The sequence below is a fragment of the Lynx canadensis genome, chromosome E1 (genome assembly GCF_007474595.2).
Source record: "Lynx canadensis isolate LIC74 chromosome E1, mLynCan4.pri.v2, whole genome shotgun sequence".
Taxonomy (NCBI): Eukaryota; Metazoa; Chordata; class Mammalia; order Carnivora; family Felidae; genus Lynx; species Lynx canadensis.
This window is the reverse complement of record NC_044316.2, coordinates 3177119-3202163: the sequence shown is the minus strand read 5'-3', so window position 1 is coordinate 3202163 and position 25045 is coordinate 3177119. Positions and strand designations below refer to the sequence as shown.

Here is a 25045-nt window from a genome sequence, read left to right as displayed (position 1 = left end):
TTATTTATTTTTGGGACAGAGAGAGACAGAGCATGAACGGGGGAGGGGCAGAGAGAGAGGGAGACACAGAATCGGAAACAGGCTCCAGGCTCGGAGCCATCAGCCCAGAGCCTGACGCGGGGCTCGAACTCACGGACCGCGAGATTGTGACCTGGCTGAAGTTGGACGCTTAACCGACTGCGCCACCCAGGCGCCCCGAATTTTCTATATGTCTACAAATAGTGACAGTTTTATTTTTTCCTTTCTAATTCTTGCACATTTCTTTTATTTGCTTTATTGTGTTTCCTAGGACCGTCAGTAAATATTCGTTAAACAGCAGTGGAGATCATCGGTGTCTGTCATTCCTGATCTCAGAAGTGTCATCATTTCACCATTAAGAATGATGGTTGCTTTGGGGTGCCTGGGTGTCTCCGTCAGTGGAGCACATGACTCTTGACTTCAGGGTTATGAGTTCAAGCCCCGTGTTGGGTGTAGAGATGACTAAAAAAAATAAACTTAAAAAAAATGATGGTTTGGTTCCATTTTGTTTTGTTTTTAATATTCTTTATCAGATTAAGGGAATTCTTCTATTCTTAGTTTTTATCCTGAATAGATGAATTTTTAAAATCCTGTTTGGATGTCACTTGTCAAATGTTTTTTCCAGCATCGAGTGAAATGATAGTGTGATTTTTCTGGCTATTTTGTTATGGTGGTGAATTACATATATTTTTGAGTGTTAAATTAACCTGGCAAGGGCTAAGTATTCTTTTTATATACTGGATTCTGCTTGCTAATATTTTGTGTAGGATGTTTGCATCTATATTCATGAGTGAGATTGGCTTAAATTTTTCCTTGTTTTGTAATATCCTTGTCGTATTCTGCTCTCAAGTGATGCTGGTTTTATGAAATGAATCAGGGAATATCTCACCTTTGTGTGTTCTCAGATATTGCTTGGAGAGGGTTTGTGTTATTGCTTTTTAAAATAACTATAGGGGCGCCTGGGTGGCGCAGTCGGTTAAGCATCCGACTTCAGCCAGGTCACAATCTCGCGGTCCGGGAGTTCGAGCCCCGCATCAGGCTCTGGGCTGATGGCTCAGAGCTTGAAGCCTGTTTCCGATTCTGTGTCTCCTTCTCTCTCTGCCCCTCCCCCGTTCATGCTCTGTCTCTCTCTGTCCCAAAAATAAATAAACGTTGAAAAAAAAAATTTAAAATAACTATAGTTTTCTTTGTAGGCACGTTTTTCTTTAATAGATGTAGAACTTTTCAGGGGCGCCTGGGTGGCTCAGTTGTTGAGCATCCAACTTCAGCTCAGGTCATGATCTCATGGTTTGTGGGTTCAAGCCCCACGTGGGGCTCTGTGCCAACAGCTCGGAGCCTGGAGCCTGCTTCGGATTCTCTGTCTCCCTCTCTCTCTCTGCCCCTCCCTTGCTCGCACTCTTGTCTCTCTCTCTCTCTCAAAGATAAACCTAAAAAAAATTTTAAAAAAACCAGATGTAGAACTTCTCAGATCTCTAGTTTCTTCCGTTAGTTTTGATAATTGTGTTTTTCTAGGAATTTCTCTGTTTCATCTCAATTTTCAAATTTATTGGCATAAAGTTGTGCATCATACACTCTTATTTTCTGTAGAATTTGTAGTGACACTCTCTTTAATTCCTGATCTGCTACCCTTTTTTTTAAAAGAAGTCTAGGGGCGCCTGGGTGGCTCAGTCAGTTGAGCATCCAATCTCGATTTCGACTCAGGTCACGAACAGGGTCGTGGGATCAAGCCCTCTAGAGCATTGGGCTCTGTGCTGATCATGGCGCCTGCTTAACATTTTCTCTCCCTGTGGGGATGAGCACTGGGTGTTGTATATAAGTGATGAATCACTGGGTTCTACCCCTGAACCTAATACTATGCTGTAGGTTAACTAACGTGAACTTAAATAAATCATACACTCTAAATTTTTTTTTTACATTTATTTATTTTTGATAGAGACAGAGCACAAGTGGGGGAGGGGCAGAGAGAGAGGGAGACGCAGAATCCGAAGCAGGCTCCAGGCTCCGAGCTGTCAGCGCAGAGCCCGACGCGGGGCTCGAACTCACAAACCGTGAGATCATGACCTGAACTAGAGTCGGACGCTTAACCGACTGAGCCACCCCGGCGCCTCATAAACTATACACTCTTAAAAAAAAAAAAAAAAAAACACAACAAAGATTCTCTTTCCTTCTCCCACTGTCCCCCTCCCCCGCTTTCACACTCCTTTTCTCTCTCTCTCTCTCTCTCAAGTAGAAAAATAAAAAATAAATAAATAAGGAGTCTCCCCCAGAGGTGTAAGTGATAGGTGTTTAGCTATCTTCTGCAAGTCCCAGTATGTTGTATTCTCATTACTGTTCAGAATACTGAGGGTGTCTTCATGGACGTTGCGAGTTATTTAGAAGTAGGTTGATTAATTTCTAGACATCGGGGTTTTCAGGGGCGCCTGGGTGGCTCAGTGAGTTGAGCGTCCGACTTCGGCTCATGTCATGATCTCGCGGTTCATGAGTTCGAGCCCCGCATCATGGTCTGTGCTGACAGCTCGGAGCCTGGAGCCTGCTTCGGAGTCTGTGTCTCCCTCTCACTCTGCCCCTCTCCTGCTCACACTCTCTCTCTCTGCCTCTCAAAAATAAATAAACATTAAAAAAATTTTGTTTCAAAAATCAGGGGGTTTTCAGGTTGATTTTGTTGTTTCTCATAATCCCTTTGGTCAGAGAACAACATACCCTGAACGATTTCAGTCCTTTGAAGTTTGTTGGACTTGTTTTATGGTCCATCATGTGCTCGAGCTGGGTAAGAGGTCAGCACGCTCTTGAAAAACACACACATCCGCTGCGATTGGATGCAGGGTCCCTCTTGTGCAGTGTATATCCTCATGGTTTTCGAGTTTTATTTGCTGTTCTCTATCGGTCACCATTAATCTGTTCCTCTTTTCAGTTCTGTCATTTTTGCTGTATATGTGTTGGAGCTATGTTGTCACATGTAGCCAAAGGTGGGATTTTTAGATCTTTCTGGTGGATCCTTGTGAAATGGTCTTTTTTTTAATTTTTTTTTTTTCAACGTTTATTTATTTTTGGGACAGAGAGAGACAGAGCATGAACGGGGGAGGGGCAGAGAGAGAGGGAGACACAGAATCGGAAACAGGCTCCAGGCTCTGAGCCATCAGCCCAGAGCCCGACGCGGGGCTCGAACTCACGGACCGCGAGATCGTGACCTGGCTGAAGTCGGACGCTTAACCGACTGCGCCACCCAGGCGCCCCGAAATGGTCTTTTTTTAAATAGTAAATACTTCTCGGGGTGCCTGGGTGGCTCAGTTAGTTAAGTGGCTGACTTCTGCTCAGGACATGACCTCATGGTTCGTGAGTTCAAGCCCCGCGTCAGGCTCTGCGCTGACAGCTCGGAGCCCGGAACCTGCTTCGGATTCTGTGTCTCCCTCTCCCTCTGTCCCTCCCCCACTCGTGCTCTGTCTGTCTGTCTCTCTCTCAAAAAGAAAATTTAAAAGTAAATAAATAGAAGTAAATACTTCTCTTGGAAAGTATTAGCTTTTTTCCGTTTTGCTTAGTGTTTGCACGGCTTGTTGTTTTCCAGACTTTTATGTTCAGCCTTCCTGTGGTTTTCTACGTAAGATGGTTGGTCTCTGATGGACAGCCTGTAGTTGTTATTTTTGGCCCTAATCTGACAGTATTAATATTTTAACCAGAGTATTTAGCTGATGTACGGGTACAGTAGTAACTGAAAAATTTCAGTTGAACTCGGCCATCTGACCCCTTGCTCCCTCTTGGTCCCCCTGTTCTGTGCTTTTCCTTCTTTCTCCCTCCTTTTTCGATGAGGTAACGTTTATTGTTACCATTGTACCTTTTCACCTCTCACCCTGTGATGGGTATTTTTGCTCTCGTCTTCGTCATTCCTTTAGCGGTCACCTGCTCTCCAGCGCAGCCTTGACCGACCAGAGACTGACTGCCACTGCTGCTCTTTACCTGCAGTGGACGCAGAGCGGCCCCGGAGCACTTGAACTCTGTCTCTGCTGCCTCCCAGCCCGCACGCTGCTGCTCAGTATGTTGACGTGGATTTCTGTGTCTAGATTTAAAAAAAATTTTTTTTAATGTTTATTTTTGAGAGAGAGAGAGAGAGAGAGAGAGAGAGAGCGCGCGCGCAAGCATGAGTGGGGGAGGGACAGAGAGAGGGAGGCACAGAATCCCAAGCAGGCTCCAGGCTCTGAGCTGTCAGCATAGAGCCCGATGCAGGGCTCGAACTCACAGACAGCGAGATCATGACCTGAGCCGAAGTCGGACGCTCAACTGACTGAGCCACCCAGGCGCTCCTCAATTTTTTTTTAAGTAAGCTCCACGCCCAGCATGGGGCCCGAACTCACAACCCTGAGATCAAGAGTCACATGCTCCATTGGCCGGGCCAGCCAGGTGCCCCTCCTCCTTCATCTCTCACGTTTCTTCCCCCCCCCCCTGGATTTAGAGTCCAGAGCTGGTGGCGATTTTCCCACCGCGCTGTGTGCCGTTGAGAACCCAGCCTGCAGTTTCGCTCTCGTACCTTTGACGCTAATCTGTGCTTCTTTGCACCGGCGGTTCCTAAAATTTTCTCTTTGTCTTTGGTTTCCAGCACACTCACTCCGAGGTGCTTAGGTGAAGTTTGCATCTCTGTATCAGGCGTGGAGCTTGGAGCATTTTCGTCTGTGCCTTGATGGCTTTGGTTGGTTTTGGAAAATTCTCAGCCATCGCCCCTTCCAAGACCACTTCTGCCCCGCGGTCCCTTTCCTCCTGCTAGCACTCTTGTGCCACTGAGTCCAACCTTGTCACCGCGCCCCATGCAGCCTTCCCATCCTTCTGTATTTTAATCCCCATCCCCCGCCCCGCACCCCCGTGCTTAGCTCAGATATTTGCTTCTGATAAAGTGTGGAAGAACTAATTCTTTCTTCATCTGTATCTAAATTGTCTTTAAACACACCCGGTGAATTGCTAATTTCCATTACTTAATGTTGCATTTTTCATTTGGGTTTTCTTTTTATGATTTTTTTAAAGGCTTTTTATGTTTGTTTTTTTATGGTTTCTTTTTATGGCTTTTCTTTTAATGGTTCCCGATTCTCTGGCAGAATTCTCGATCACGTTTTTTAATCACTGGAACATGCCACTGTCCAAGGTAACAAGACGAGGCGATGCAAACAGACTCACAGGGGTGCAGATGTTATCCTGGATTGTAGGTGTCTCATGTGCCCGTGATTGTACGGAAAGAAGCGCGGAGGCAATGACGTTGAGCTGTGTCTAGAGTCCTGCTCTGGGCAGGCGGGTAGGCGAACGGGTCTAGCACGCGTGGCTCCTCATGGATCAGGGGCTCAGGTGAAAGCCTGGGACGTTTCCCCTCCTCCCAGCGGGCAGGCTCCTAGTTTCTGTGCTCCTGACCTTGCATGCTGCTCAAGATTTCACTCTGCTCAGCCTCCTGGTGCTCAGCCACCGATTTTGGGATTTGTGACTACCGTCTGCGTGAGCAGGACTTAATGATTCTGTGTCATCATTCGCTCACGTTCACACTGCCCTTAGGTCTCATAAACGTTTATTGCAGCGGGTCTACTCACTTCAGGGTCCAGAGACGGTCACTCTATGCTAAGTAGTTCTGTCTCTTCTGATCTGTCTGTCTCCCCTCTTTTAGTTGAAGAAACAGAGTCCGTTCTGTAGAACCTCCCATAGTCTGGATTTTGTTGATTGCATTTGCGTCCAGAGGCTTGATCAGATGTGGATTCAGGACATGCTTAATGCCAGCTCGTCTCTATCTGTGGTGTTGAGATTCACAAGTGAGTCAGCCCGGGGTCTGGGGTTTTGTTCGGCGGACGTGTGTATGGGGAGTGTCCTTGTCTGCCATTCACCTAAGGGTTTAGCAACCAGTTTGTTTTCGATGATTGTCCTTTTTTACAGAATTTTGGCCTTTCTTCCCCCAAAGAAGCAATAATGATTATTCTAGTGTCTTTACCCTTGTGCCTTCTTTTATTATTGTACGTCTTGTCCTGTTCTTCTCTAAGAGGGAAGCGCTCTCGGAATAAATGTGCCCACTGGATCACTTATTTCCTGATATCCGTTCTGCTCTTTATTTTCTCCACTGTGGGGTTTTGGGCTTTCATGTCAGAGGACTGCTTACAGCCGTTCCTTGCCGGCCTCAGCCACGTCTCCTTTCCTTGTGCATTTCTGTTCCAGTTGGTGGAGTCCCTGTTCTGCTACATTCTGCTGCACCTGTAAATCTGTTTCCTAAAGCTTCCTTTTAGCTGATTTTGTAGGCAATTTCCATAGGCACATCCTCTCTCTGAAGCCTCTGGATGACGATGCTTTCCTCCTCACACAGGGTTTCGGGTTTATCGTTTCAAACACGCGTGCGAATTTCTGTGGGTGCAGTGTTTGCAGATGGTGTGGGTGAACTCTCCTTCGGGTGGTGGCCTGATGCCCTCTGCGAGCTGCAGGGGGGGAGCGGCCTGGGTGAGACCCCCGTTCGGTCCTGCTTCTGCTCTGCGCCCTGGTGCAGTCCTTGGAACCTTGAAAGAACGTGCGCGCACATTCCTGTCGGATGGTGGGCGTTCTGGGCAGAGAGAGCTGCGTGTGCAGAAGCCTGGAGGCGTAAAGCAGGGCAGCGTGTCTACAGGACGGCAGGTTTCTTGTGCAGGTGTTTTTGCCTGTCGCTCTGAGGAAGGTGTGTAACAGAAGCTGGTGTGTCGGAGGCCGCACAGACGTCCGTCAGGCCTTCACAGTGCTTCAGAATGTTCTCTTGGCTTGTCCAGCTCTCCCTAGGCGCTCTCCCGGGCGCGCCTGCTGTAGCGCATCCCCATTCAGCATCGCCCAAGCTCCGTGCGCTCAAAGGGGATTCGTTATCTCCCCCACATATCAGACTGTTCTTCCTGTATGTACATCGGTTGAACGCTGGGGCTGTTAGCTCGCTTCTTTGGTGGTCTTTATGTGCAGACCTGTTGAGCGCCATGGAGTCTCCCTCCCCCCAGCTCTCTCGTGACCCACCTCTTCCCTCTCATCTGAGCCCCGGCACTGTGCTGGGACTGGGGCAGTAGTAGTCTCCACTCCCCGCTCCTCACCTCTTGCCCTCCGGCCTCTTTTCCGTGGGGCTACCAGATCGATCCTTTTATAAACATTCTCCTTCCCTTCCGTGGCTCTTCTCCCCTGAACCTCTGATACCTGATCGCCTGTGCGGGCAGAATCTAAGCGGTTGAGTCCGCCCTTCTGAGCTCCCACCGTGCACGTTCCGTGCTCGGCGAGGCCGAGTTGTTCACTCTGCCTTGCCTATATCCTGCCACTAAGTTTCATGCACTTTCTATTTTATTTTTTTTAAGTCTATTTATTTATTTTGAGAGAGGGGAGAGAGAGCAAGTGGGGGAGGGGCAGAGAGAGGAAGAGAGAGAGTCCCAAGCAGGCTCCTCGCCATCAGCACCAAGCCTGACGCAGGGCTCGGTCTCTCGAACCGTGAGATCATGATCTTGCTGAGCCACCCGGGCGCCCCGCTCCCCCTATTTTCATGGCAACTTCTTTATCCCTCCTTTTGCCCTTTAACTAGTTTTTAAAAGGACATCAGAGACCATCTAGTCTGAATTTTGTACCTCGTTTCGCAGTTTCTGACCAGACGGCCTTGACTTTCGGGGCCTGGGGTTGGTTGCGTGTGCGGCTGCAGAGTTTCTGTCCCATTTATAATCGCGTTCATCTTTCTCCTTCTCTTTTCTTACCGCTCTCTTTTTAGTGTCTCACGTGTGTGTTTAGTCTGTTGTCTTCCTACCTGGAGGTGCGTGTTTCTTGAAGGCGTAAAATGTCTCGTGTGCCTATTCACACACTGAATGAGGTCTAATTGGAACTTTGGAGTCAGAGAGACAGGATTTTAACAGCGTATTGCCCTCCTGCCATGTGCCCCGCGGAAGATGAAAGTAACCCAGCATCGCTTCCGTTATCATTTCTACAGGAGCCCGGAATTGGAGCTCATTTCCAGAGGGTTCAAAGTCAGCTCTTCAAGCACTTAAATTGAATGATGTTTCCACATAAACATTTTTTTTTACTCCCCCTCTCTGGCAAGCACAGGGTACTGATGATTATTTAACCTTGTTTTTAGATGACGTACTCATATTTGTGAGACTGAGTCATTTTGTGATCCTGAGTCCTCAGAAAAGCACCCACCGCATGGGAGACACATATGTGGGAATTATTTCTGAGTTAAATGTCGCTGTTAGGATCTGTTACCACGCCATACGTGGTATGGGATGTTAAACTGAATTTCCGTATTTTAACTTTCTTGCATTTATTTGTTTTGTTTTCTTTGTGGTCGGTCTATAATTTACCTCTTATAAAAGTGAAGTGTAGAATCCGTAGCTTCACGATAGACTCCGATCTAATTTTTGAATGGAAAAGGGGGGTCTGTATAAAAATTCATCGAGGGGCGCCCGGCTGGCTCAGTCGGAAGAGTGTCTGTGACTTTTGATCTCGGCGTCATGAGTTCAAGCGCCAGGATGGGTGTAGAGATTACTTAAATAAATAAACATTTTTTAAAAAAATCATTGAGACGTATAGTTAGGATTTGTTAACCTGTCTGTATACAGGAGCCGGTCAGGCTTGTCTGGGACCTGAGCTGCCCGGACGAGAGAGCCGACAGTCAGAAGACCCGAGTGGCCAGCGAGGGAGGGGGCAGGCGCCATCTCTGGCCTCAGGCAGACAGGGGCGATGTCCCTCTGGCCAGCTCAGAAGTAAGGCCAACAGCTCCTAGCCGTGAACTTGGGGCAGAGCCTTTCGCCTCTGCCTCCTCTCTGCCCACACCCGCACCTCCTGTTGTGACTTAGGAAAGCTGTGGGGGGCACAGCCTGAGATGAGGTTCTGACCCGACCACTGCCCTCCTTCCAGCAGGCTCCCGTCCCCGCGTTAGCACCGGTCACTGCAGTGTGCGCCTAGAGCCGTCTCCAGGGTGCCTTCTGGCGGCAGCTGCCAAGGTTTCCGCCTTCACAGACACAGCTGTGGCTGAGAAACCCTTTAGGGTCCCCGGGGAGCGGGCCACGCAGCTGAACGCCGTCAGCCCCGGCCTTTGTAGCGTCCTCTTGCCTGTGGACTCGGTCCCCCAGCTCACCTTCATTAAAAGGCCTGCGGGGCGCTTGGGTGGCTCAGTCGGTTAAACATCTGACTTTCGGCTCAGGTCGTGAACTCGTCATGGTTTGCAGGTTCGAGCACCGCGTCGGGCTCTGTGCTGACGGCTTGGAGCCTGGAGCCTGCTTCGGGTACTGTGTCTCCCTCTCTCTCTGTCCCTCCCCCGCTCCTGCTCTGTCCGTCTTTCTCTCTCTCAAAACTAAATAAACATCAAAAAAACAAAAAAGGCCTGCTTCACAGTGCCACGGACTGCCCCTTCCAGATGCCTCGGTCCTTGGAGGACTGGGGCCCCCGGCAGCAGCCTGGCGGTTCTGTTCTTCCCTGACCCCGACCGTCAGTTTTGTACACTCTTCCCAGAAACCATTCTTAGCGAATTAAGAAAACCCCCAAAGCAAAAGTGTTCCTAGTATCGGTTCTGATAATGGTAACTGTGCTGGCCAAGAAGGGTTCATGTCTTCTAGACTAATGGCTCTTAAAAATTGCTGAGGACCCATGGGGCACCTGGCTGGCGCAGGGGGTGAAGCATGTGACTCTTGATCTTGGGGTCATAAGTTCGAGCCCCATGCTGGGTGTAGAGATGATTTAAAAACAAAGCCTTTGAAAAAAAAATTGAGGGGGCGCCTGGGTGGCTCAGTCGGTTAAGCGTCGGACTTCTGCTCAGGTCATGATCTCACGGCTCATGAGTTTTTGAGCCCTGCGTCGGGCTCTGTGCTGATGGCTTGGAGCCTGGACCCTGCTTCACATCCTCTGTCCCCCTCTGTCTCTGCCCCTCCCCTGCTTGCACACTGTCTCATAAATAAATAAAAACATTAAGAAAAATAAAATAAATTGAGGACCCTTTTGTGTCCTTTAGTGTTTGTGTGGTTTATATTTATCGGTACTTACTGTATTTGAAATTAAAACAAATTTTAAAAATATGTATCAATTCACTTAAAAATAGTAAGCCATGTATTTATTTAAATAAATTCATTTAAAATAAGTGTACAACAGGCATGCCTGGGGGGCTCAGTCGGGTGAGCGTCCAACTTCAGCTCAGGTCATGATCTCACGGCTTGTGAGTTCGAGCCCCGCGTCGGGCTCTGTGCTGACAGCTCGGAGCCCGGAGCCTGCTTCGGATTCTGTGTCTCCCTGTCTCTACTCTTCCCCCACTCATGCTCTCTCTCTCAAAAACGGATAAACATTAAAAAAAAAAATAAGTGTACAACAAGTTAACATAAATAATCTTTCACAAAACAAACGCTGTTTTCCACAGCAAAATACTTAGAGAAGTTTTATGTTTTTGCGAATCTCTTTAACAACCATGTTTTCAGGTAATTGTGGGTATTCTTCTTTGAGTCTACACCCAAACTTAACACATGGCATTTCCTAAACGATTAGCTGCAGTGTGGAATCTGGAACTAGATTACTGACCTTTTCGTACCGTGCACACTCGGAAAAGAATAGCCCCGAAAACATGAATCACGGGCTGCTTGAGCCTTTTGCTGGTAGCCCTGTGAGGTTGGGAAGCATATGTTGTTATGGCCATTTTACAGATGAAGGAATTGAGTCCAGAAGAGTGCCCCTTAATAAATGATCTGTGGGAGAACTGCCTGTGGCTTGGAATCGTATATCCTCGGCTAGATTTAATTAGAAGAGATTAATTACTCTAGGGATGAAGGCTCCTGTTCAGATTACTGTATGGTCTCTGGCTGTGTGATATATTCAGGGATTGGTTTTTTTTGTTTTTTTTTTTAACGCTGTATTTTATTTTTCTTCTAGACTTATTCTGGACTCTTCTGTGTAGTCATAAACCCTTACAAGAATCTTCCAATCTACTCTGAGAATATCATTGAAATGTACAGAGGGAAGAAACGCCACGAGATGCCTCCACACATCTACGCTATCTCTGAATCTGCTTATAGATGCATGCTTCAAGGTAACTGGGAGGGTTAGAGTACTAAATACTCAGTTTCTTAAATGTGAGTTAGTGGTTTTGTGTCTCAAAGGGCTTTAAGCTTAAACAATCTTGGAACGTAGTTAAGTGTTTATTGTGGAGGAATTATGAAGTCTTTTTTTTTTTTTCTAATATGTTTATTTTGAGAGAGAGCACGGGGAGGGGCAGAGAGGGAGAGACAGAATCCCAAGCGGGCTCCACACTGTCAGCGCAGAGCCTGATGTGGGGCTCGATCCCACAAACTAAGATCATGACCCGAGCTAAAGAGTCAGATGCTCAACCGACTGAGCCACCAGGCACCCGTAAAATTTTTTTTTAATTAATTGATTTATTTTGAGAGAGTGAGAGAGAAAGAGCATGAACAGAGGAGAGGGGCAGAGAGAATCCCAAGCAGGCTCTGCAGTGTCAGCACAGAGCCTGACGTGGGTCTCGGTCTCGTGAACTGTGAGATCATGACCTGAGCTGAAATCAAGAGTAGGATGCTTAACCGACTGAGCCACCCAGGCGCCCCTGAATTAGGAATTTTTAAGATGGCAATGGGCAGTGTGGCCATTTTCTAGAAGAAGTAGGTAAGTATGACTGTTGCTTCATAATTACTTCACATTAATTTTTTTAGTTAAAAAGCATCTAGTTTTTATATACGTTTGCTGTCCATCACAAACCGGGATAACCAGAACTCTCTTGGACTGGGTTTTAGCATCCATAGGAAGAGCCACGGGAGGGATGATGGAAAAGGTAGAGGCTTCATTGGGGAGCGAAAGGTCATAAAATATTTCTGTCGTAAATACGTAGAAGAGGGGACAACAGAAGTTAGAAAGCACTGGGCCGGTTGGTGGATCGCAGTGGCTTCCTTTTGGGCTTAGGATGAAGTATAAATTTGAAGAGTCATCCCTTTGAATCCTGGCTTTAGACACAATGGTGTACGGAGGGACATTTTCCTGAAAACCAGAACGTGGCCATTTTGAATGCATCTCCCTCTTACTGCTCAAAAAGATAGCATTGAACACGGGACCTCCTAGTGCTCTGTGAGCTCTCCTGTAATAACGCTCCCTCTCATCTCATCTTTTACAAAATAAACTCGGCAAAGTACGACAAACTCGATCGGCTCTTATAAAATAGTTCCGTGGGGCGCCTGGGTGGCTCAGTCAGTTGAGTGTCCAACTTCGGCTCAGGTCACAATCTCACGGTTCGTGGGTTTGAGCCCCGCGTCGGGCTCTGTGCTCACAGCTTGGAGCCTGGAGCCTGCTTCGGATTCTGGTGTCTCCCTCTCTACCCCATCCCCACTCATGCTCTGTCTCTCTCTGTCTTAAAAATAAATAAAACATTAAAAAAATTTTTGAAAAAAAAAAAGTAGTTCCGTGATCTTCAGGAACCGGATGTGATCTGTCCACCTGTCACTGCATTGCAGGCCTTGGGGGCTGGGTCTGACGGGTAGCGGGAAGGCCAGCCCCTGCTTTCACGTTTCGTTGGGACGCTTATGTACCAGGTCCCTGGAGGCAAACAGGAAGGACTTCAAAGCTAGAAGAGTGACTCTCCAGAATCCGTTTAGGCCGAGAAAAGATGAGATTTAATATGAGTTCTTAGTTTCAGAGCCAGAGAATACTAAGAAAATGGCTACTGCTGGGGGGGGCTTTCAGACCGCGGAGAGAGAATGGCCAGCCTCTTTGGTTTTGGTTCTGTGTCTCTGCGAAGAAGAATCTTTATATGCAGAAAAGCGTTTGTATGAACGAGCACGCTCTGCCTCATATGGGAGAAGCCATTGGAGACAGGACACTCCTTCTCCGGTTGAATCCATATTTCCGCATCCAGACAAGTACGTTCTCACAGTTGACGTGGCTGACCCTCTGGTCTCTGAAGTATCATCTAGAAAAGGGGGGTTTCCGGAGGGCAGTTCCAACTCTGAAAAAGGGGCAGAGGCTTCAGACCTCTGAGCTTCACGTACCTGCCAGGGAGGGTTCTAGAATCTATTGTTGACAGTCTAGGAACAACGTGACAATACACGCCACATACCTTTCGCTTAGCGGGAAGGAAAAGCACAGTGGACGGTGTTAACGACAATCAGGACCGCCACACGGCGTTCCAGAGTGTCACAAACGTGACGTCCCCAGGGCTGTTGGTGGCAAAGGTGCCCATGGGGTACTGGTGACTAGCTGAGGTTGTCCGGGTTTGTCAGGGTGTGCACTAAAGGCCATTTAAAAATGTTGCAACATTCTTCTCAGCATGCAGGACGCACGCCCGTGAAATTTGTAGATGACGTGAAACTTTGCAGGGGAAATAAATACATTTGACGAAAAGAGAGAGTTTTTGAAATTATCTTGACAGGTCGATTGGAAAAACTGAATCGAACGAAATAGTTACCAGTGATTAAATGCGAATCGTGTCCCACGACCAGGTTGCCAGACCAGCCCTGTGCGGACAGAACAAGGAAGAGGTGGCTTACCAGCATGTCGTGTCGTTGCCGCTATCCTCATGAGTACTGCCGTGAACATTTATTGACTATTCCTGTGTGCCGGGCACTGGCCGGATGTTTCATGTGCATGACATAATCTACCACAACCATCCTATAAAGTAAACAGAGTTGCTGCCCCTGTTTAACTGGGGCACCAAACAGTTAAAAACTCGACCCAAGAAGATGTTGGTCGTAAGGGGTTATGAACTAGGATTCAAAGCCAAGGCAGTGTGACACATTCGCATCCACAGTCATGAAATTCCACGTGAAAAGCAGAAAGAATTAGTTGATAGTTTTGGCTACATGACAACTGAAAGTTGTTAAAAAAAACAAACCAACAAAACAAAACACCTGTCAGCAACCCTATCACATTCCGTTCTGTCGGTACGGGCTACACGCTGATGTACCGCACAGCTCCGTGGGGCTGGGCTTGCACTCGGGTAGTCGAGTAATAGCTTACACTGCCTACCAGTCCTGGTCCGTGTAGGTTTTCAGTTAGCACTGTGAGCAAAACCTCCAAATGCCACGGGGGCCCGTGAAGAGATCGGTAATCATAATTACTGGTCAGAGTTTGTGTCTTTAATGCAAAGAACCAGAGGAGAGCTTACCTTTCTTCCTAAGTTTGGATTCTAGGGGACACTGTACCAATAAAATGCAGAGTGGGTCTGGCACAGAGTAGTTGCTCAAGAAACACTGGCTGAATGAATGAATGAATGAATGGCAGAGTTCTTGGACATAAACTTGATTTCAAAAATCTCAGCTTCCCGTTCTTGTCAGATTTGTATCTAAGTAAAACACAGACCGCAATGTAAGTAAGTGCTTCATGCTTTCTAGTGTTAAAGGGAACTTAAAATTTAAACGTTTCCAATCGCACGCTGTTGATGTAAGAGATATTTTTTTAAATACATGTATTGACGTATTTTGCAACATTGTAAAACTCACTTCTTCTGGAAGGTATTTTTGGTAGATTCTTTGGGATTTTTCTGTGTAGACCAGCATGTCTTCTGCAGATAGAGACATTGCTGTGTCCTCCTTCATGTCTTAGGCTTTGGGTTTATTTTCTCGCCTTGCAATAATGTTCAGTAGGTGTGGCGACAACAGACATCCTTGCCGTGTTCCTGGTCTCGGGCACACCTTTCACCTTTTCACCATGAAGGATGGTGTTCACTGGACACGTTTTCTGTTCATGAAATTCTTTTGTATTCCTAGTTTGCTCAGTTTTTTTTTTCTTCTTTTAACACGAGTGAATGTTGAGTTTTGTCAAATGCATTTTCTACATCTATTCAGATATTCTGTGGTCTGTAGATAAGGTGAGTTAGATCGTGGGCCTTTGGGTGCTGAACTAATAACCCTGCGTGGCCAGGACGAAGGTCACCTGCTTCTCATGTGTGTACCCCCTTTGTCTGTGTCACCGGATTTGATCTGCTCACGTGTTGTTGAGAATTTCTGTGCCCTTGCTGATGACAGAGATTTGTGTGTCATTTTCTTGTATTGTAACGTCTCTGTAGCTGTAGCATCAGAGTCGGGCTTGTCTCTGAGAATGGATTGGGAGGGAGAGGTTTCTTCCTCTTGAATTTTCTGAAAAGTTTGGTATGGTTTTTTTCCCCCTTAAATGTTGTGTGGAATTCACTAGTGAAATACGTTTTCTTTGCAGGAAGGCTTTTAATTACACATTCAGTTTATTTTTACCTGAGGTGTAATTGACATGTAACGTTATATTAGTTCCACAACATCAAGTTCTTTAACAGATATGGGGCCAATCAGGTTATTCGTTCTTCTGAAATGAGCTTTAGTGGTTTACGTCTTTTTAAAAAGTTGCCTTTTTTATCTTAGTTCTCGGACTGTGTCTGTGGGATCCTAGGTAGCTGTTCTCTGTCTTATTCTAGACTTTGGCAATTTGTGTCTTTTTCCCGATCAGTTTGGCTGGAAGTTTATCAATTGTATGATTTTTTTCAAATAACCAGAATTTGGTTACATTTTTTTTTCTTCTTTTTCCTGTTCCCCATTTCATTGATTTCTGTTCTTTCCCATTTCCGTTCTTCTTTCTAATTTGAATTTGATTTGCTCTCGTCTAGTGTTTTAAGGTAGGAGCTGAGGTCATTGATCGGAAACCACTTCTGCTGTTGCATTTTGATTTAACTCAGTATGGATTCACTGAGTACCTCCGTGTGATTCTTAGGAGGTGCTTTGGGAAACACTGAGCTAGGAAAGGACTCCATAGTCTTTAGGAGGCTGGTTGCATTTTTGAAAGCAAAATGGTTTCCCTCAAATATCATCTCAGGCTCTGGTTACATTTACAGGTTTTTAGAGATCGAGGTCGTCGTACGTTGTTATAGTTGTTTAGTCGGCAGGGTGAGGAGGATTCAGTGAGGCAGAAGGGAGGCGTGGTCGGATCACGGCTGGCGAGCATCTTAGAGGTGATCAAGCCCAACCCCTTACTGCACGGATGGGGAAACTGAGGCGCAGAGCCAGCACAAGACCAGACAGACGAACATCGAGGACAGAGAAGTCTGGCGAGCAGAGCTGGCTCGGTTCGGCTCGGGCTGCAGCGGTGAGAAGCACAGGACATGAAGTACGGGGCAGATTGGAACAGTAGGTGGTGGTTGTGAGGGTTTCTGCTTTCGAACAACGATGGCAAGTGTGTACTGATGCCCGAAGGGAGCCGTCCTGAATTAATTCGGAGGCAGTTGAGTTTTGGTTAGTTTTTGTATGTGTGCACCGGTTCAGAAAAGCCGTAAGAAACTTGGTGTGGTGGGGTTCTCTGGAAGTTGCTCAGACCTGGAGAATTTAGGGCTCTGGGGGTTCCTATTTACAGTGAATAAATACGGATTTGTTAAAATCCTAGCCGCATGGGTGAAGAATGCGGGAAGAGCAGGGCATCAGTGGCGCATTTATAGATGCGGAGTCAGTTCGCGGCAGAGTGGGAACCAGGGCACAAGCTTGCAGAGCCCAGGGCGGCACCCAGCACTGACTTTGAGCCACCGAAGGTGCTGGTGTAGGGAAGCGAGCCGGATCTCACGCAGCACCGCCTCGTGGGCAGGCATTGGCGGTATCGTGTGTCTAACTCCAGAATATGGTTGAAAGGAGGACGCACCGAGGAACCAGAGGGGCCCCAACTGAGCTGAGCACGGAAGGACACGTGGGGACACACGGTGGCCGTGGGCCTGGGGGAGCGCGTGGAAGGAAGGGCATGTCATGACCCCTGCGAGAGCAGACCAGTAAAGGAGGCAGGGGTCAGCCTCGTCCTGTGAATGTGGCCTGCGCAGCCGGAGGGAGGGATAGGGTGGTGGTCGGGGGCCGTTCCCAGTTCAATGAGACTTGAGGCACTGGGCAGTAACACGCTCTTTGTAGAACTCAGTTTATGCACAGGGTGTACGAATGGGTTAGTTTATTTTAATAATACCGTGACATTTATTTCTCTTTGACAAAAGCTACTTATGCTGGTGGAGGGTGCCTGGGGGGGGCTTGTGGGTTAAGCAGCTGACTCTTGATGTCAGCTCAGGTCTTGGTCTCAGGGTCGTGAGTTCAAGCTCTGCGCTGGGTGTGAAGCCTACTTTAAAAAAAAAAAATGCTGTCTGTGCCTGAACTACTGTGAGACCCTTATTGGGTCCTGATGTAGCCACCCAAGGGCGAGCAGCCTCTGCGTAGGAGTGACGAAAGATCCACCTGGGCCGGTCCCTGCGAGCGCGGGCCCGGGTCATCACCCCTCAGCGGCTGCGGGACCTGGGTGGATGACCTGACCCCCTCCAGGAGCATTTTCTCGTCTGCAAAAATGGATATCCACGCGCATAAATGATTAGAAATCATACATCCCACGCTGGGGGGCCGGGAGGGGGCCTGTCCGTGGGCTCGCTGTGGGTTTGAATGTCACCTTTTCATTCGAAAAGATTTAAGTCGTTCGTCACTTTAACGTCATGTGCGAGTCTGCTTCTGCTGTACGTTGTTTTGTTCTTTTTGGTGCCTATACCATCGGGACCTGAGACGCTGGTTACGCTTCATTTAGATGTCTGTCCACCTTCAGCCTTCCCCACTCAGGGTTTTTTTTCTCTCTCTTTTTCTAATAACGATTCCTCCCTAGTTGTGAGTGTTCTCGAAGCCTTTCTGACTGCCATCGGAGTCACCTGGGCAACTTACTGAAACAGGGAATTTCAATCCCAACCCCCTGAAAATGATCCTGTGAGGGAGGGGCCCTGGGGGACACGTTTTTTATAAGGTTCCCCAGGTGAAGCCGTTATGCACACGGCTTGAGCGTCAAGGTTGATTAGGCAAATAAAGCCTCCGAAGCCCGGCTGTTATTCGCCCCCCCCCACCCCGCCCCCGAAGATCTGGCCTTGTAAGGCAAAGCAAGGGTGACTGGATTTAGGGCCCTGTAAGGGTTGGGGAAGCAGCGGGGCAGGAGTGGAGTTACTAATACTCTGTGGGCCGTTACTGCAACGTTATTGTATCAAGTGTTTAAAACACCAGGCAAATGGTCACTTTCTTTTTTTTGTTTGTTTTGTTTTGTTTTCTAGATCGTGAGGACCAGTCAATTCTTTGCACGTAAGTAAATTTCAAACGTTCGGACTTGTTTTCGATTCTGTTGGAAACTAAAGCAATTGGGGGAGGTGGTGTGGGGGGGTGCAGAGTAGTAATTTTAAGAATTTGACGTAAACCTTGGCACTTACCATTTTAAGACTAAGATGATGTGAGTTGTTTAAATTGGGGGTTCACTGTTTGGCCGTCAAACCAGGCCTTTCCCACGTTTCTCAGCATTAATCTGTGACACTTCGGGCTTGAGTTTATTATATGTGCGCCTGTTGGGCTACTGGACATTTCACCCGGTGAACATTACCGACAGTCGTGGGCCTTGTGTGCTGAGTGCTAGAGAGTCGGAATTGGACGAAGCCGTATCCACAGCAGGACACCATTAGATCTGCTTAGAAGAGGATTGTTAGGAAGACCGGGCTGGCTGCGGTGTGCATGGCAGATGGACTGAAGACCGGTGGGGAGGCTGTTGGGAGTTGCAGGCGAGAGGCAGTGACCTCAGGCAGAGGTGTGACCGCATCCGGAGCCGAGCAAGGAGACCCGCTCAGCGAGGAGGGGGAGTTAGTGAAAGGGTCCTCACAGCCTCAGTGGGGTCATTTGCTGTGCTGTGCGCCTGAATGTGGAGCTCAGGAGAGGGCTGGTCCAGGCGCCGAGACCTGACCCATCCGCGCAGCCCTGTAAAAGGAGGGGAGCGAAGGCCGGGTGTGGAGCCTCGAGGAAAAGTACATTCAGGGGTCGGGCAGAGGTCAGCGAGGCTGAGGGGGCAGAGTGAGCCCCGCGGAGACAGGTGCATCGGGTGTGACCAGGGCCAAGAGGGAGGCCGGGCCAGGTGCACTTGAATGACGGGGAAGTGGAAAAGTTAAAACCGAAAGCCTCCGGTGTAGGCCTGCTGCTCCGAAACAGAGTGAAGGCTGGTGGGCAGGTCGGCAGTGGAGAGTTCTCTGTGCGAGAGAGTAAATGCTGATGAGAGACCCGGGGGGCTGGAAATCGAGGAGGTTCTCCTCAGACGGCTTCTCTTCTATGAAGTGGCAAGTCCGGGATCTAATGCGGGGACAGCGGTCGGAGCAGTTGACACGGGTCTGTGGGTGGCATACGTTTTCTTCCAGCGGGGCTTAGCCTTTGGGTTCTACAAGTTAGCTTTTCCTGAACAGCAAACCACCCTGAAACTTGACTGCTTAAAATACCCTTCCCAGCAACTGGGTCGGGCTCCTCCGGGTGGATCTGGGTCAGGCCGATCAGCCCAGCTGGGCTGGCCCTGCACCTGTGCAGATGGGGGGTGGGGGTGGCACTTGTGGCCGAGTGCTCTGGTCTCACCTCTGCATCCCCTCTCATTCTCCAGCGGGCCGACCCGGGCTTTTCACGGGGCGGCAAGGTTCCGGGAGTAGCAGGTGGGCGCATCGTTCAAGTGCCTGCTTGCGTCCTGTGTGCTGCCTTCCCACTCCCACGTGAGACACGCGGCCCAGGCCAGAGTCAGGGTGGGAGACGACAGGGAGCAGAGAGAACGAGGCGCGAGACAGTCGGGGCCCTTGTTGTGGACCATCTCCCAGCAGAGCGCCGGACTGGAACCAGGTCCAGTCCGTCCAAAGGGGAGCGATGGCCGGTTCGGCCAGTGGGGACCAGTGGAGCCAGAGAATCGAGAATATTGGCAGGAGAAGCTGCCGCCGTGGACGGTGGGACGGCGGCACAGGGGAGGGGGTGGCTGGGAGGAAGCAGGGTGGTCGGGCGCGAGTGCTGGGGTCCGGAGAGATCGAGGATTGACGTTGGTGACACTGGTGTGTGCACAGGAAGGGCGGGCGGTGTGGCCACAGGCGTGAGTAGCTGGGGAGGGAGGAGGGGTCCCAGGGGCCTGGGTGTGGGATGTCACACGCACACATCACGGAGCGTGTAGCGCCAGCCATTCATAACGCGGCATGAGTTCACCTAGAGGGTGTCCTTCGTTCCAAGATCGTCTCCCTCCCAGTTTTTTGGGAATAAAAAGTGCTTTCTTTTTTGAAACAAGACTGGAGGTTTTTGTTTTTAATGACCTTACTGGGGGAGATAAATCCGATGCTGTGACCTCAGAGAGGAGGGGTGGGGCAGGGCGGGCGGGGGCTTTGTCTGGAAACAGCATCATGGTAAGTGAGGAGGATGCCACTGACTTTCTTCCAGACGTGGGTCTGGGGCGGGGTGGGGGGGGGGAGACCAGGGTGGTCCTCCCCTGAGAGGTCTGCCTGGGAGTGGTTGGGGAGGGGGGGAGCTAGGGCATTCAGGAAACCAGCCAGAGGACGGAGCAGAGCACTCGAGGAGGAGGTGGACAGTGTGGGTGACTTGCTTCCTCTGGAATGGGGGTCCCAGAGTGTGCAGAGGAAAGGGGGGGAGCAGAAAATAAGGGGGTGTGGGAGCAGGAGAAAGCGCGAGCAGACCTAAGTGACCAGAGGAGCCAACGTCTTGGGCGTGAACACAGTCGAGGATGGCAGGGCTGTGAGCCTGAGGGACCCTAGACTCCATCTCTGGGGGGCGGGCGGCGGGGTGGCAGAAGGGGGAGGGGACTTGGGTCTCTGGAGGCGGCGGCCGCGGCTGGTACGCACTGGCTTCCGGTGGATTCTTAGCTCAGGTGGGCAGGTGCCCACCGGGTTAGTTTCTAGACCCTGTTCCTTCTCACGATCCCTGGTGGCTTCTCGAAGAAGCCCGGTGCCGGCTGCACCAGGGTGGTCCAGCGCCGCCTCCGGGCGTGGAGGACGGCAGGTGAGAAACGCACCAGGCAGTTTTCAAGGATTTGGTGTTACCGGAGCGTATGGCGTGAAGTAGAGAACCGACAGCAGCTTGAACTCAACATACTGCAAAATTAACCTTCGTGCCTGTGCGGACAGGATGCATCGCCCAGCGTCCTTACTTGTGTCATCAGCTTTTAGGACTGTAGGCCCCAAGATCTTACGGTGTCCCCTCCTTCTCTCAGGCCCCCGTTTCTAGTCACGTTGTTGGACATTTCTGTCTTGTCCTAGCCGGTCCCGCACCTAATATCTGGCCCATTTTAGTGGATCCTGGCTGACTTCTGTGCCTTCCCTCCAGGGAGGAAATATGCCCAAATTGGGGCACTTGCGTGGCTCAGACGGTTATTTCAGCTCCGGTCATGATCTTACGGGTCCTGGGTTCGAGCCCCTGAGTCCGGCTCTGCACTGACAGCACGGATTTTCCCTCTCTCTCTCTCTCTCTCTCTCTCTCTCTCTCTCTCTGCCCCTCCCCTGCTCTCGCTTTCTGTCTCTCAAATAAATAAAACAAGAACTTAAAAAAAAAAAGAAGGAGCATGCCAAAATTGGAACCCCCTACACAGTAAGGGCCAACCCACATTGATTTTTCTCTCATCGGGCCCTTTTTTTGTATATACTGCACTTCTTGTCTACTTATTTCTGTCCTGTGCATCTTGTTTTGCAATTTATTAAGGTAGGAACCCTGACTTACCGTGACTGCTTTTTAATAATCCCTGAGAACCTGGCATGGTGTTCTGAACATAGTATCTACTTAGGAAATAGATAAAATTTCAAACAAAAGAACGAAATCTCTTAATGAAGGAGGAACCACGACAATGGACTAAAGAACAGATTAAGAACTTTTAGGAACTGGTGATCCTATATGTTTTCAAAGGAAAAAACCTTTCTGGCATCATTTTTAAGAGGCATTTTATTTTGAAACTTAAAAGTCATATGGATGTAGAATGGTGTATTGCCCCCATGAACCCATCACCCAGCTTCAGTGATCTTAATTTTTTTTTTATGTTTATTTTTGAGAGACAGAGTGTAAATGAGGAGGGGCAGACAGAGAGGGAGACACAGAATCGGAAGCTGGCTCCAGGCTCTGAGCTGTCAGCACAGGGCCCAATGCGGGGCTCGAACCCACGAACTGTGAGATCATGCCCTGAGCTGAGGTCGGAAGCTTAGCTGACTGAGCCACCCAGGCACCCCTCAATGATTTTAAAATGTTTACCACATTTCCTTCATTTTTTCCCTTTTTTAAACCTTTGCTGATGCATTTCCGCCAGTTTTTATGTTTAAAAAATTCAAACCTATGAAGTTGAAAGAACGATGCCTTAAATGGCTATATACCTTTCACTCTGTGAATTCTCTGTGCACACAAACAACTTTTATGAGTAACCATTTTATGAATCATTGCAGACCTCCTGACACCTTGAGATACCTCAGCAGGTGTCTCCCAAGGGCGAGGGTGTTTCCACGGAACCGCGGACCGCTAGCACGCTTAGACCAACGTCAGTTCCATCCTGTCTACTGCAGAACCTGTGTTTGGTTTTCTGTGCTATTTCTCAACCTATTTTTTGTAACTTTTAAAATCGATGATCCTGTCGAGGCTCACTCCTTGCATTAGTTAGGTCTCAGTATTTTGGTCTTTAGTATTTTGGAATAGTCTCACTTTTCTTGCTTTTTTTTTTTTTTTTCCCTCCATTGGCTTGTATTCTTCAAAAAAGCCAGTTACTTAGAACCTGATCTGCAAGCGTCTTTTAAAGATTATCCATTGCAGGGGCCCCTGGGTGGCTCAGTCGATTAAGCAGCCAACTCTGTGATTCTCACAGTTAGTGAGACTGAGCCCCACGTCAGGCTCTGCGCTGACAGCACAGAGCCTGCTTGGGATTCTCTCTCTGCCTCTTTCTCTCTTTCTCTCTCAAAATAAATAAATACACTTAAAAAAAATCTTTAGGGGCACCTGGGTGAGTGTCCGACTCTTAATTTCAGCTCAGAAATTCCGCACGGTTTGTGAGTTCAAGCCCCACATCAGGCTCCATGCTGACAGCTCAGAGTCTGCATGGGATTCCCTCTCTCTGCCCCTCCCCTGCTCGTGTGCTCTCTCTCTCTCTCTCTCTCTCTCTCTCAAAATAAATAAACTTAAAACAAAACTTTAAAAAAAGAAAACAGTTATCCATCGCAATGCAGTTTTGACACGGATTACCCGGGGTGCACTCCCCCACACAGGGCCCTCACTGCAGACACCAGCCTTAGGGGGGCCCAAGCTACCTGTACCTCTGACCAGCTGGCTATACATTTGAGGGTTGCTACCCCCTTGGGTTTGACCGTTCACTAGGATGACAAATCAGAGCCAACCAAGAGAAGAGACCGCGAGGGTGAGGTCTCGGAAAGTCCCCAATGTAAAGCTTCGTCTCCTCTGGCTCTTCCCCTCCCCCCCCAGCATGTTATCATTGTTTATCCCCAACCAGGAAGCTCACCCAAGCTTTAGAGCCCAGAATTTTGGGGTTTCATTAGTAGGCACGATCGATTGAATCGTTGGCCATGCGATTGAATTCAGTCTCCAGCCCCTCTCCCCTCCCAGGATGTTGGGCTGGTTTCACACGGCTCACATGCCCAAAGTTGCAACCATTTGCTTGGTCTTCCAGTGTGGCCAGTGCCCGTCCTGGAACACCGTGAGTCACCTCATTAGCACAAGCTCTCTGGGCCCACCGTGAATGACAGAGACCAGGCTGATTGTCGATTGTGCAGGATCTGTTAATAGTCACACAGGAATCTAGGCATCGGAACCCCCCCAGATGTGTAGGAGAGGTGAGCTACAGCCTGCTTGTGGGCCAGCGAAGAAGACAATCCGTGTGTCGTCTGTCTGCAGTGTCGGGACGACGGCAGCCCCACGAACAGTAAGCAGGGAGCCCGGTGCAGGGCCTCTCCTCCTTGACTGGGTGGTTTGGGAGCTTGGGTGACCATGTTTGACGAGGCTTTGTGTAATGTCTGGAAGCAGGAGACACTCAGGGGATGACCGCTGTGGACTTAATGAAAGCTTAGCGAACGCTAATTTACTTTTGTCACCCAGAGTGCCCTCTGTGGGCACTTGTAATGAGTATCATTTTAGACTCATTTGTCATCAATTAATAGGTTTGCATTTAGGAGCCGAGGCTCCTAGTCTCTGGTTTTCTCTTCTTGAGCGCAGAGTAGCCATCAGCAAGTACCTTCTCTTTTCCTCTCTTTTAACTTTTCCAAGCATCTTATTGTGGATATTTCCAAACCTAAAGCAAAATGGGAAGAGTTTTGAATCCAGGATCCTAGACCTACCACCTAGATTCCACCAGTAATATTTGACTGTATTCTGTGATACACTGACCTGCTCAACCTTGTGTCCACGCATCACTCCATTTTCTTGTTTGTGTTGGGAGGAGATTCTTCCTTTCCCACCTCGCGTCCAGCACCCGGGGATTGCAAATTAATTGGCCGTAGAGTAACAGGAGAAAAGACTTCTATATTCTGTACTAAACTCGATGGAAAAGGAGGACGAGGGCTTCAAGGAGAGAGCATGAAGGATTCTGTCGGGCTTCATGATGCTAACAGACAGCTGAATTTGCACTTCCTGGTCTGTCTTTTTCCAATCCAGAGACTCCCTGGGATGATGGTCAGTGGCAGGTGTATTTTCAGGAGGCTCTGCTTAAGGTTAGATCTGTTTCCTTCTGTGGCTGCTGGTCAGAAATAAAGCAATTTTTGTGCCACTTTGATGGGCTATCAGTCCCTTCCTTTGATTTATCTCAAGTTCAATTGTAGATATCCGCACACTTCCCCTGAAACACTGCAGTGTAGGTAACGCTAACTAAAGCCCAATATTTATATCTTTATCTTTGGAGACATGATTTGCACGTGATGAAATACACGAGGCTTAAATCTGCTTCTGCTGAGTTATTCCTATCGTGTGAACCTCTGTCAAGATGGAGAACGTTACCGTCGCCCTGGAAGAAAGTTCCCTGGCAAATCCCCACCCCCACCTCTTTCAGCCTCTTTCAGGCTTTCTTTGTTCTTGGATATCACTGGTTGTGATATTTAATAACCCGTTTCTTGTTCTTATCTACTATAAGCTACATTGTGACTTGAGAAATCTAAAAATGGGAAACAATGTGTCTCAGATCTGAGAGGCTAGGAGATGTTCCTAGCATGTTCTGTGGTGCCTTTGAGTGCCCACCACGTAAAGAAGTCCAAGGGCGTGTAGCTGGGATCCTTTCAAATTTAGCACCCAGCCAAGCTGGTTAAGTTTCCTACGTGAGATTAACTAGTCAATTT

The 25045-nt window shown here is 48.6% G+C and overlaps 1 protein-coding gene across 6 annotated transcripts in view; it reads left to right on the top strand.

The window, feature by feature from the left end:
* MYH10 (myosin heavy chain 10) overlaps nt 1-25045 on the top strand; it is a 132512-nt gene that overhangs the window by 13644 nt on the left and 93823 nt on the right. For all 6 annotated transcript variants that reach the window (XM_030295421.1, XM_030295422.1, XM_030295420.1 and 3 more), the window contains exons 3-4: nt 10867-11023; nt 18002-18029. In XM_030295421.1, coding sequence (XP_030151281.1) covers nt 10867-11023; nt 18002-18029 — 185 coding nt within the window. The remainder of the gene's footprint in view (nt 1-10866; nt 11024-18001; nt 18030-25045) is intronic.